The following is a 12,621-nucleotide window of genomic DNA, read 5'->3' on the forward strand; positions in this document are numbered from 1 at the left end:
TAGCAACTGGGGATACTGCCTGAAGGGATGGAGTCCGTTTAACACCATGTAACATGCCTGACTTGACTTTCCTCCTCTTCTGCTTGATTACTGATGGAGTTGTGGAGGCTGTGAGATTGCATCTCTGACAATCTCTTTACTATTACACTCCAAGAAGTAATGGAACCATTTAACATTAGTAAAAGATTTCCATTAGTTGAGGCTTGCCTTTAGCTTAGTACAAGGTTATTCTTTACCTGTTACCCCTGTCAGGTGTTCAAATAATAAATAAGCTGTTATCTCCCATCTTTTGTTTCTTCCCTTGTAAAGGGAGCTGAATACCTTTGAATCCTGTTGCTTGAATGCACCATCTGCCTTGTTTGAGGAAGATGGTCCTTGGCAGAAAACACAGTGGTATCTAATCTGAAATTCTAAATTCTGTAAGCATATTGCCAGTAGAGGTGCAATCTTCTACTAGACGGAGTTAGACTACAGTCTCTCTACTGGTATAAGAACATTTCCCATTTGTTCTTACCATATGTTAAGACAGGGTAATGTAATTCACGTGGGATTTAAAAAGAAATAACTTGCATTGGATGGGGAAGTTGTGTCTGGAAGGATGAATGCTGGTTTAGATAGAGAATTCAGTTTTTGATTTTTTTTGTCATAACAAAACCTTCTACTACCTTAAGAAATTCCAAAGATGAACAAAATGTGTCACATTATTTTGAGGTATGTTTTTTGTTTTTAACAAAACGTACACACAAACATGTCACAGAACATGGAGCAGAGTAGTTATGAGTTGGAGCATAACCTCAAGTCAGTCCAGGTCAAGAGTGGCGCTGTCATTGACATCACCCAGGCGTTTCTTCTGCGGTGAACGTTAACATTGAGTAGCACTGTCTGGGAGAACTGTCTTAATCAAGGCTGCTAAATGACGGTAATTTCTGCAAATAATTCCTTTTCAAATTATACCCCAAATTTAAATGTTTGTGTATGTTCTAGATAAGATGGTTTTCTTCTTTTGTGTTTGTTTTCGAATCTAACTCAGTGAACATTCTGCACTTTCTATGAAAAAATTACTTCACAGCAATATCTTTTATTCTACTAGAACTAAACATAATGATCGATGTTTATGACTATCAAAGTATTATTTAATGTATTGGGGCACGTTTCTCACAACACTTTGTGTTTGAGATCATTTTCCTCTCTGACTATTAGCTGTTTGTAATAGTTCTCTGAAAATGACTGCCAATAAATTACGTGTTGACAGAGGTGCTTTAAGAGTGACTGTATGGTTTTATTGTTGTTTTAAAACAGATGATATTGTTGTCAAGGCACTGAACTCCTCTTTCCCCCAAGGAAAGAATTGCTTACATTTCTACACTCCAGAAATGAGTTTTAGTTGAAAAGCCAGTAACGTGGGGAGAAGTGAAAGAAGGGCAAAATAGAGAGGAGAAAATATTTGTCGTGTAAACAAAGGTCACTGAAAATATTCTTCCATTCAAACATAAACTTATTTATGTTCTCACAAAAAAAGCTTGTGGAATACACATTCTAGATAAAGTCAGTTAATTGGAACTACAATTCATTGTATTTTCTTTTTCACTATGCTTAATGCTAACATTAAGCTGACTAGTAATGAAATAACAGCCTCCCCTTCTTAAGAGCCAGGATTCAGAGCATTCAGAGAGGCATTTATGAATAAGCTTCAAACTTTTCTCCAGTCCCTACACAGTATCACGTGTACGGGAAGTCACCAGGAGTTACTACAGAGACACCAAGCGTCAGTGAGCAGAAGTGTGAGCCACATTCATGTGTTGGGAGAGTGTTGGTCAAGACTGAAGAATTTTGACCAAGCAATATGTCGCATGGTAGTGGCTAAGGGATTGAAAATGAATGTTGAGAATACAGTATCTGTAGAAGTGATGGGGAGCATCACTAAATACAAATATGTAACATGGGCATAACTTTTTAAAGTGGTAATTTTTCAATCTTTCTTGTTATTAACTTCTACTTGTCACGGTGCTGTTATTTTTAAGTACAAGTTCATTAAGTTTTTCAGCCCAAATACTTTCAATTGAGAAAGTGGAGGACTTCCTAAAAGGCAGTTTCGGTACTTATTCACTGTAAGTGCTTATGCTACTTTTGGACACATTCACTGCAAATCATTAACCTTTTTCAGTTGCAAAAATATTTTATTTTTGACATGACTTTAGAGTTACAGTTTCCATCTGGCTGTTAAGTCAGAGCAGTGTGCCCTCATTGCAAATACCTTTTTAGACCTTTTTGTCCACACCACGCCAATTTATCCTAGTTGAGTTTTCTGTTAATTAGATATGATTTAAAGAAAAGAGTAGGAAACTGTTCTGACAGTGGATTAGTATGTTAACAATACCTTATTTAATTATAAAATGAGTTTGTATTTAGAAGTCTAAGATCTAGGCAATTTCTGAATTGCCTAGATCCCCCACTGCTTGATATTGTAAACAGGTTTGTTATATAAAGACATACAAAAAATACGGCTGGCTCTGAAGGCTTGATTCGTACATTTATTTTTTTCAAAGAAGGTTAATACGAAGTCTTCTGCTTTCCCTTGTTTTTGATATCTAAGCTGAAAGTGCCTTCTCAAAGAATAAGCAGCATTTTTTAATACTCTTCACTTTAATTTTTTTCATGCATAACAAAATGCTAGAGCTTGGTTATAAAAGGTGATCCACTTTGTTTGCAAATGATTCCTTCATTTTCAAAAGTTTCTGCCTCCTCCGTGCTCTCTTTCCCTGCTCTTCTGGCCAAGGACTTTTTCTCATTTTTAGTGAAGTTCTTTTCTTTTTTTCCTTATGTAGTGATTTTGGTTTTCCTTTGTTCTCCCTATTTGGTATGCGCATGAAAGCGGATGGTCTGTCGTTCTCTGGGAGCAAATCCAGACAACCTAAAGGACCCAATTAAAATTAGTATTCCACGCTACGTCCTGTGTGGGCAGGGAAAGGATGAACACTATGAGTTTGAAATAAAGGTAAGTGCTTTTTAGTTGCTTCTCGTTAATGTTTGGGGTCTCTGTACACACGTTGCTTGCATTTGTACAACAGTAGTATCATGGTAGCAATAATAATAGAAAAATGCCTTTTGTTTAAAACCAAATGGTTCCTGGTTTGCTCTCTCCAGCCATCGGTGTTCACTGTGACAGCATCGCAGTTAGCGAAGATGGAAACGGAGGCTGGAAACGCACCTGAGAAGCTGCAGATTCCAGAAATCACCTTACTAACCCCAATGAAATGTAGTTTTTGTTTCACTAAGTGCAATTTTTGGTTCTGTCTCTTTCTGTTGTCTAAGTGGCCTCAGTACTGTTAAACAAGAGAGGTTGTGAGAAGGCATGCACAATACAGGGTGCTAAAAGACAAGTCTTTTCCAAGTGGATCAATTGTACACGAGAGGTTGGTGGTCAGACTCCTGGGGTGAGCAGTTCCAGACCCAACGTCAAATAATTCAGTTGAAAGTGTTGCAGAGATGAGGATTAAATGCACGTTGGTTATAGGAAAGTCCATTCTTGAGATGCGAGCATCAGGTATAGAAAATGATTAGATGTGAAATATTTACCTGTAATTATGAAAGCATAATTAAAGTGTTTTGCACGTATCCACAACAAAGGCTTGATTCCTTTTGGGCACTTTGCTGTTCTTATTCTTCCCACCCTGCGTTTCCAAGGTCTCGCTTCTCTAAACTGTTATCTGCGTCCCCTCTATTCTAGTGGCTTCTTCAGTTGATCTTCTGTGCAGAAATGCTGGGGAAAAAATGCATATTCACTATGGTTCCTCTAGTACTAAGCCAGTGTTTTTTCAAAGCAAGATGTGAAGTCTAATTGGAAGTGTGCTCTCAGTGCATGTGGACATGTAGCATAACTGACGTACGTGGCATCACAGACGGAATTGGCAGCCTTCATCGCTGAATGTACTGCCAGATGCTTGTTAGCTGGTGTAAGTTGGAGTGACCTGCCCTCGCAGTGTGCAGGACCATTTTTGAACTATGCTCACATTCTCTTTTACGAAGACTTTTATTAATATGGGCAATCTTAGCTCTGTTTGTACTAATTAAATTTTCATCTTGAAACATACTGCACAATTTGTGGATGGAACACTTCCTTTTGCCTTTTGAACTTTGAATTTCCTGGGGCCAGCGGGAGCCCGGAGCCAGAGAGATGCTGAGAGAAGAGTAAGCACATATGAAACTTCCCTAAGGACTGTTCTACTCGCCAACTATTTTCAGCACACAGGATTTACTAAACTGCGTAATGGTTAGTGAAGGTAGATAAAGTATAAAATGTATTTTCTTTTTTTAGTAAGTACTTTTCCAAATATTTTCCCTTCTTCCCTAAAACCCACATAAGCATCTGCGAGATCTTAGGATGAAGGGGCAGTTAAAAGAGCATGTGCGGGAAGACTTGGACTTACCTGGAAGGAAATGTAGTAAAAGAAAAATGTTAGAAGGTGGTGGGATTCATAATCAGAAAGGAACAGGGGGGTATATCAAGGAGATATACAAGTGCATATAAAACTAGGCTCCATCAGTTCTGTTGCTTGAATTTTGTTTCTGTGAGAAATGAGACTTGTGACCTAACCTCAGTAATGGCATGGAGGGAATGGATGCTCTAGCTAAGAGCGATGTGTATGGAATGGCTGTTCTCTTCTGTCACACTTGCCAGTACAATCTTTTCTGTCTCTCCTGTGCCATCTCTAGGCTGCTTCTGAAAGAAACTGCTGCTTAAATAACTGCTTTGGTGAAGTTCAAAGGAAAGAAATGGGTGACATATGGGGTAGGGGACGGTCTATCGCTTTAGTAATTGTATTCCATTGCTGTCAACTTCTTTAGAGCACTAAATGTTTTTACTGAAGCTCTTATGGACCTTAGTTGGGCAGTCTTTGGGATGTTTCTTGTAGTCATTCTCTTACACAAATTGATCAACTGTTTATGCTTTTTCCTTTTCCTTCAGGTCTCTGTATGTCACAGTGGGTTGCTTTTGCTGTGGTCAGGATTTGGCTCCAAGCTACAATCCACAGACCTTCCAAAGCTTTTCTATTTTAAACCTTTCCTCTGCAGAGCTCCCAGCTCTGTTTTGATCTATATTAAACTTCAGCTGCTGCTACGGTTATTCTATGGGAAATCAAAATACATGGAATAGTGATTTTTTTTTTTTAATCCCCCCCCCCGCCCCCCCCCAAATCAGGAAAGTAGGAAGACAGGGCAAGGAAGAGAGAACATGTACCTGTTTATTTCATCCCTTCCTGATGGGTCAGGATACAATGTCAGTTGTTGAAATAATTCCCAATTTCACCCATACTTTACTTGGTTCAAGTTTATTTTCAGGTGATCTCATATCAGAGTATGTGTTAGTCTTGGGGAAGGGCTGAGGTGTTGTTGATGTTATTTCCTTTGCTAGATCCCAAATAAGATTTCTTCACCAAGGTCCCTCTTGCTCTTGGGAAAATGGGTAGCTGACCGATTTGCATGTAACAGCACTTTGAAATCTGACAAAGGATGATTGAGTGGAATTGTAAAACAGTCCCCAGACCTTTGAATCTTAGGTATCTCAGAAGTATTTGCTTCAGCAGATGTTTCTAGTCATTGTGTCTGTAGTTAAATCTTGGCATATTGCTGTATAGAGGAACAAATATAATGAATTTCTACATATAAAAAATATATAAATTTCTTCTTGTAACATGCAGTAGTAAAGATTATTTATTTCCTTTATATGCCAAAAGAGAGACAGTGAGTTCCACTTTTCTTGGCAGCATCAGAGTCAGTTCATAAGTCTTTCAACCCTAACATACCATCCAAAAATATTTTCTTTTAGTGCGGGTTCAGCATCTTGTCTATCTAGACATATATAACATTTGGGAATGGGCCAGCAAGATGGTCTGTCCACTCAGGTTTTTCCACTGGATACAGATCCTGCTTTAAGATGTTGAATGACTCCCATGAGAAAGAGTTCAAAATAGAAACAAAACCGTACTTTATTTGAGTTAAGATAGCACCTTCTCCTTTTGCAGCAAGAGATGCTTGTGCTGGTCTGCTATTAATATTCAGTATGATTAGATACATTTCCAAAAAAACTTCCAGTTGAGTGTCAGTTTTATATGTTGTCTTTAAAGACATGATGAAACAGTAGTAAATTAATCAGGTCTAAACATATTTATGTTAGAGCTGAATTAGAGTACCAGAAAATTATTCTTGTATTCTCCTCTTCCTTTCATGTTGTTGTGATACACGGAATATTCAGACAAGGCTGTGCTAGAAACAGCGTGTGGGAAGAGCTTTTGCATCAGTAAGACCGCTGGCGTCTCTTACAGCCAGTGCCTATGGATGGCAGAAGCCGCAGGGAGGCAGCAGGGAAGGGGGAACTCCAGCTCACATAAAGGCACACGGGGTCTCCCGAGAGCAGGTGATGGAAGCAAAGCCTGGAATCAAGCACAGCCCTGCAGGGGATCCTCTGACAAGAGGGAAAGTTGTAGATAAGGCTTCTCATTTTTATTCAGTTTTCCCTTGTTGTTCTGATTTCTCTCATTTTATTTATCTTGTTTGATATTCTTTCAAAACTTTTTTTTTTCTTGTGTTTCGAAGCCTTTCAGTAATCTTTGGCGAGTTCTCTATAGGAGAAGATCCGGGCAGATACACCCCAAAGCAGTGCTTCTCTCCAGGTCTGGTCACAGTTTTGTGCAGCCAAATGCTGTGGTGGGTCTGCTCAAAATGTCCCTGCTTCTAGTCAAAGTTTCCTTCTGAGCTCAGCGAGCTGTTGCAGAATTGGTGTAAAGCAGAAGCAGTGCTCAATGATATGTAGTTCTTAAAGAAAATGATGTCTGCCCCATATCTACCTAAATTAGAAAAAAGAAAAAGCCCAATCTTCCCTCAACTTTATTTGTTTAATAAAAAAAGGTTCCAAGAAATAGATCTGCATAAATCCCTTAATATCTTGCAAGTTTGAGCTTTTCAGATGCTGTGTTCATAGACAGTGTGAGGAACATTTTCAGCAAGGTCTGTTTGGAGAAACAGGAATTTTCACAATTACTATAGCCAGTTTAACCAGCCCAGATAAGTAAGGTGGGCATGTTCTGTTCTGATTGCTTCAAAATCAGGTGGAATATTCCCCCCTCCCATAGGTTTTACTTCTATTTCTGTGGGGCAAAAGGGGAACAAATTCTGTGATGGTGATGAGGCTTTGGGCAACCTGGTCTAGTGGAGGGTGTCCCTGCCCGTGGCAAGGGGGTTGGAACTGGATGATCTTTGAGGTCCCTTCCAACCCAAACCATTCTGTGATTCTATGAAATAAGTTGAAAATGTCTGTTAGGTTATTTGCTGTCAGTCATAGAGAAGAAAAGGAGACAAGACTGTAGTATCTCCTTTCAAATTTGTAAAGTTTATGTAGGAAATAACATGCTTGAATAAAAAAAAAGTCACAATTTTGTGGCAGATCTAGGATCACATAGGTCCCCAGGTAAGAATATTTTGAAAATCTGTCTTACGTATTTACTCAACTATATATATGTATCTTTATTAAGAAAATATTTTAACTACTGTATTGGCAAATTACAAGTAAAAATTAAAGAGCTTTTCAAATTTGTTTTACTTGCTGCTGTTCAAAAGATCTACATGTGTCTCAGTCCCATGTGCACAGAGCTTATTTAGTCTGTCATACAGCTTTTTTAAATGGGGGAAAAGAATCCCAGCCCAAACTGGCTGGATCAGCTGCAGAAGTAAAAGGCCCTGTTCTGGAAACGCTGTCGCTATGCCAGGTGCGCTGTAATTCTCCGATTGATCCTAACAACATTATTGTTGAGCTTTGGGGACTGGTTAAGATTTAGTTTAGCTTTGAAATTCATTTTCCAATAATATCAGCAGTAACAGCAATAAAATTTTGTAATGCATTACCTGCTAGTCTCATTACAAGAATTAGGAAAGTAAACAAAGAGGATGACAGGGACCGAGTCAGGGCAAGGTAAGCCACCAAGGGAATGCTCTAGAGAAAATCCTTCAGTTCTTAGGCAGCGCAGATAATATGGCTCTACTGGTTTCCTTCCTGTCTGTCTCTAACAAGTTGCTGCTTAAACTTTGTAGAAGAAAGCTAATAAATAATTGGCTGCAGGCGATTTGATTCGGGTGAGTTTGGTACCACTTTATCACCCAGACAGCAGTCAGATGCACAGCTAACAACTTGATTGGCAAACTGATGTACGTGCTCTTCCCCAGGCCGTGTCGCTGGAAGAGCCCTGGATGCTTTGTGCTAGATTGCTCACCTAAAGGTATGCTTCTGTGAAAACCCTAGGGGGAAAAAAGGTCACTTTTGATTAAAGATCATGTACAAATGAAATCATCACAGCAAAATTTCTTGATTCAGAAATACTAAAATACAGAATTAAAGCAAAAAGAAAGCAGGAACGAGCAACATCTTTATTTTATGATTATCCATTGCGCTCTAATGTTTACTCAAACATTGAAATCACAAAGCCCTTTAAAGTACATATTCAGAACAAAAATGGTTAATTAGTTAACAGAGATCAGTTTAATGTGCATATTCCTGAATTGTTAGTTTTCTTTGTTTTTTTTAGTTAAGCCTGCCTAGGCATGTTAAATCCATTCACCTGATTTGTAAAGTTTGAGATACTGTTAACGATATGTTGAGGGAATACAGTCCGTTGTGCAGGCATGCTAGTAGCAGTCAAGCTTATTGGTGACATGAAAGATGAATTTTATCAGAAATAATGAATTTGCATTGTGGGGATGTGCTAGAAGAACCTGTGTTTTAGTATTTGTGAAAAGTTTTGAGAAGGCCAGTTTTATTTACTTACATCTTTTAGTTAAAAATAGAGGTAAAAAATAGGAAAAAACCAACCCCAAAACCTGGTTCCTGATGTCATCAGACACACAATAATTATTGGTTTCCGAAGCATTTCCCTCACTTTCCCTGTTCTGTATGCAGCAGCAAAGGCAGCAGGGATGGGGAAGGGTGGACCAGAGATGAGTTTGTTGTGAACATGAGGTAGCAGTTGTCCATGATGGTCCTTGGGATGCCGGTTTCCTCTGGATTTATTGCTCCAGTTTCTTTTTTTCCTAGTCGGTTATTCTGCTCCGTTGCAACATTCTTTACTTCCGTAACTTTCTGATACACTCAGTAGTGAGGGAACTGCTTGTTAATTTTAGGAATCACTTTAAGATTAAAAAGCCCGCGTCTTTGTGAAATGTGTTTTATGAAAATGGTTATTTTTGATCTTCATGCATAAAACCATAGCTAGGGGGAGGTAATATCACATATTAGGCCTGTTAGATTAAAGAAGCAACAGTCTTTTCAGGTTTAAGCAATGCCAGTTGGCTTTTTCCAGCTCTAGTAGTCTATGTAGAAAAAAGCCCACCTCTCCCTGCAACTCTGCTTCTTGGTAGCCTTGGATCACCAGAGCTCCAGAAAGTCTTCATTGTCTTTCATGACCCGCTTAAAAATTTCTTTCATTTCACCTAATTTCAGACAGTGAAAGTTTTTTTTTTTTTTTTTCCCCCTGAAATATTTGTTGATTTCTCGGTTCCAGTGAGGATTTTGTGAATAACTGATGGTAAGGTTGGCTTGCCCTCCCTCTGTGTTCCTCTTGCTGTGCGCTTTATTCATAGGAGTAATTCCGTTGATTTTAATGAAACTTCCTGTATAAATGGGATGTTCATCAACATATTGATGACACAGACCAAGAGTGTTTTAAAGGAATATCTTCTACTGAAAGCTGGCGTATGTAATTTTTTACCCTACAAATTGGGATCCCATTCTATGTAGTAATGAGCTCTGCATGTCCAAGAAATGTGTACTTATTAATTGTGTATATCTGTGTATATTAGAATATACATTTCTATGAACATATAGAGAGGCTGCACTACACTCGTGCTGGATGTTATTAATTCATTAATGGAACATTCACTGATTGTAATGCTGAGAGCTGTATAGTTGCACCAAGGAATGATTGGGGATATTTTAATGTGTTTATAGCCTTGTCAAACCACTCCAGAGTAAGGAATAAATACATTCAGTTTTTTTGCTTTGCAATCAGTGCTCCTTATTAAATACAGTTCTGTCACTGTAATGAAAGAAAAATTAAGTAAACCTATAAAAGCTTATGGATTTAAGGGAACTAAGAATTGCCTGTTTTAATCTGATAACCTTGTATACTGCATGTTTTTTAGTGTTGTGTGGTTTTACTTCTGTTTCTTCTTTTTATATTGTCTGATATAGATAACAGTCCTGGATGAGACATGGACAGTATTCAGGCGGTACAGTCGTTTTCGAGAAATGCATAGAACTTTAAAACTGAAGTACCCAGAGGTAAGTTTTGGTAAAACTTCTTTTGCAGAAAAGGGTGGAGGTAGAGATGTGAAAATAAGGTTTTTTTGAAAGATGTTTATTCAAAACCCAATATTCCTCTCAGCTGTATGCTTCTAGTAAGATTGGCAAGTCCTTCAGCAGTTTAAAGCTCCAAGGCTGCTAGATACAGGATGGAAGTTGCAGTGAAACTGTTATGCCGTGTGCTGCCTCTAGCCAATAATTCCCTTTACTGCTGACTGGCGGCGTTCCCTGGAGGTTGCTGTTTTGTTCATTGCGAGATACCGGCAGTCAGATCATGTCATCTTGACAACTCCTCATTTAAAAGAAGACCACAGATACCCTTTTGTAATAGTTGCTTCCAGGTTTCTGCAAAATGGGAAATTGATCTTTCTGACCACCTCGGAGACTCTGGGCATTCAGGATATGAGGAGTTGTGCCTGACAGAGCTTTAGTTCATTGGAGTGAGCGTTTATAGAATTACACTTCTTGGTTTCCACATCTGACTTTTAATTATTAACATTTTGCTTCCTTTCTACTTGTTCCCTTGGATATTAGTAGAAGTAAATCATTGAAGCGATGGAAGTGCTCCTGTTTTGACAGTTAGCACAAGTAAAAAGCCTGGGCCATATATTCATGGGCAATATATTAAAAAACGTTATTATGCTTCAGAGAGAGATAGATGCAATAGTGTGCAAATGCTTTCTTGCTCTTCATTGACGTAATCTTAAAGCTAAAAACTAATTAAGCATGGAACAACCTTGAATTTTAAAGAGTAAAATAGGTAGATCTGTTTTGTGGAGATCCCGGGGCTTAGGATCATTCCCATTCCAAAACAATATGAGAACCAGAAATTGAAACTACCACTCACCAAATATCTAAGGAAAAGTTTAAAAAAAAGAGAGGGAGAAGAGAAAATTAGGTCATCTTTCTGATTGTCAGAAAATTTTTAAAGGTAAAAATGAGTTTTGAATGGAAAATTGAAATGTTCTCTTTCCACAAATGCTTTTAAAAAATATTACTTGTGAACGAACATCAGTATCATATTTTTGATTTGAATGAATTGCCATTTCCTCTTAGATGTTAGTCTGTCAACACTAATATCCTAATTGCATCTAACTCTCTTTTAAAAACAGCTAGGCAGTCATCCAGTTGAAATAGAAAAGGGCCAGCTGAATCCCTCTGCAGACCCATCTTCCTCGTTTAGGAAAATGTGTTTGAGTAGTTTTTTTTTCAGAGTCTGTTATCGGTCCTTGACAATACATTGAGGAGCGATTGAATTTGGCTTTTACAATTATGTCAGAGGGAGATCAACTTCTTTCTTGTATGTAGTAATCAAATTCAGGAGGAATCTGATGTTCTTAAAGGCGCTATTAAATTGTCCCATGTGCTGCAGCATATTGATGTCGCCTTTTTGAATCAAGCATTTGTGATTCATGGTACAAATGCAGGCTTTTTTGGTGTTACAGGAGGGAGTAGTGGGGTTTTTTTGTTTGCTTGTATTGAAGAACCATGGGAACATAGGAATGGTATTACTAGGTCGAAATAAAGACCAGCATCCGGGACCATACAACTGAGAAAAAATTCCAGCCTAGAGCAAAGGTACATAGTTTTCTTCATCTTGGCATCTTCCCAGCTGATGAAGTTGTTTTTGTCATAATTAATAGTTCATGATTACATGATGAATATATTTCCTGTGAATGTTATCTATGTTTTCCGTTCTCTACACCGCTCACTTTATAAGTATCTTAATTTTTTTATTTATTTATTTTTGTTTAGCTTCTTCCCTCTGCGGTCATGCTTGCAAGGTCAATACGTTCTCTAGTTTAGTGTGCCATTTGTTTCTTATTGACATTCTGTGTTGCCATATGTCTGTATCTTAGGTAAACTTATTGTGATTCACATCTAGTACATTAACAGAATTATTGGTTTAACTATGCAGATGAATACGTTTCTAATTTTCACATAGGAAATTGTGGTATGTTTTATTAAGTTATCTCTTCTCAACAGTTTTTGTAAGTTGGGGCAAATAGCAAGTATTACAAGTTTGACAATGTAACTTTCCGTGAAATACGATACTCTTTGGAGAAGCCTAATAAAGTGTTTTGGCTTCTAATATACTTGAAAGAAATGTTTAGTCATGTTGCTTTCTGAAACAATAGATCTATAGCTTTAGTAATATCTTCTTCCAGCCTTTATCGAGCCTCCACTTCACAACAACCTTCAATAAATTATCAGTGAGGTTCAAGTATACATATCTTTGCTAAGTACAAAGCACGTGAAAGCTCAGGAGAAGC

At 38.0% G+C, this 12,621-nt stretch overlaps 1 protein-coding gene across 6 annotated transcripts in view; it reads left to right on the plus strand.

The window, feature by feature from the left end:
- Positions 1-12,621, plus strand: part of KIF16B (kinesin family member 16B) — a 142,291-nt gene that overhangs the window by 92,339 nt on the left and 37,331 nt on the right. For 4 of the 6 annotated variants that reach the window (XM_054820489.1, XM_054820490.1, XM_054820491.1 and 1 more), the window contains 2 exons: positions 2,873-2,995; positions 10,238-10,327. In XM_054820489.1, the coding sequence (XP_054676464.1) occupies positions 2,873-2,995; positions 10,238-10,327 (213 nt within the window). Of the gene's footprint in view, positions 1-2,825; positions 2,996-3,144; positions 3,786-10,237; positions 10,328-12,621 lie in introns of those variants that run through there. The other 2 variants (XM_054820493.1, XM_054820496.1) reach the window with 2 other exon arrangements.

This window comes from Grus americana, chromosome 3, assembly GCF_028858705.1.
Source record: "Grus americana isolate bGruAme1 chromosome 3, bGruAme1.mat, whole genome shotgun sequence".
NCBI classification, from domain to species: Eukaryota; Metazoa; Chordata; class Aves; order Gruiformes; family Gruidae; genus Grus; species Grus americana.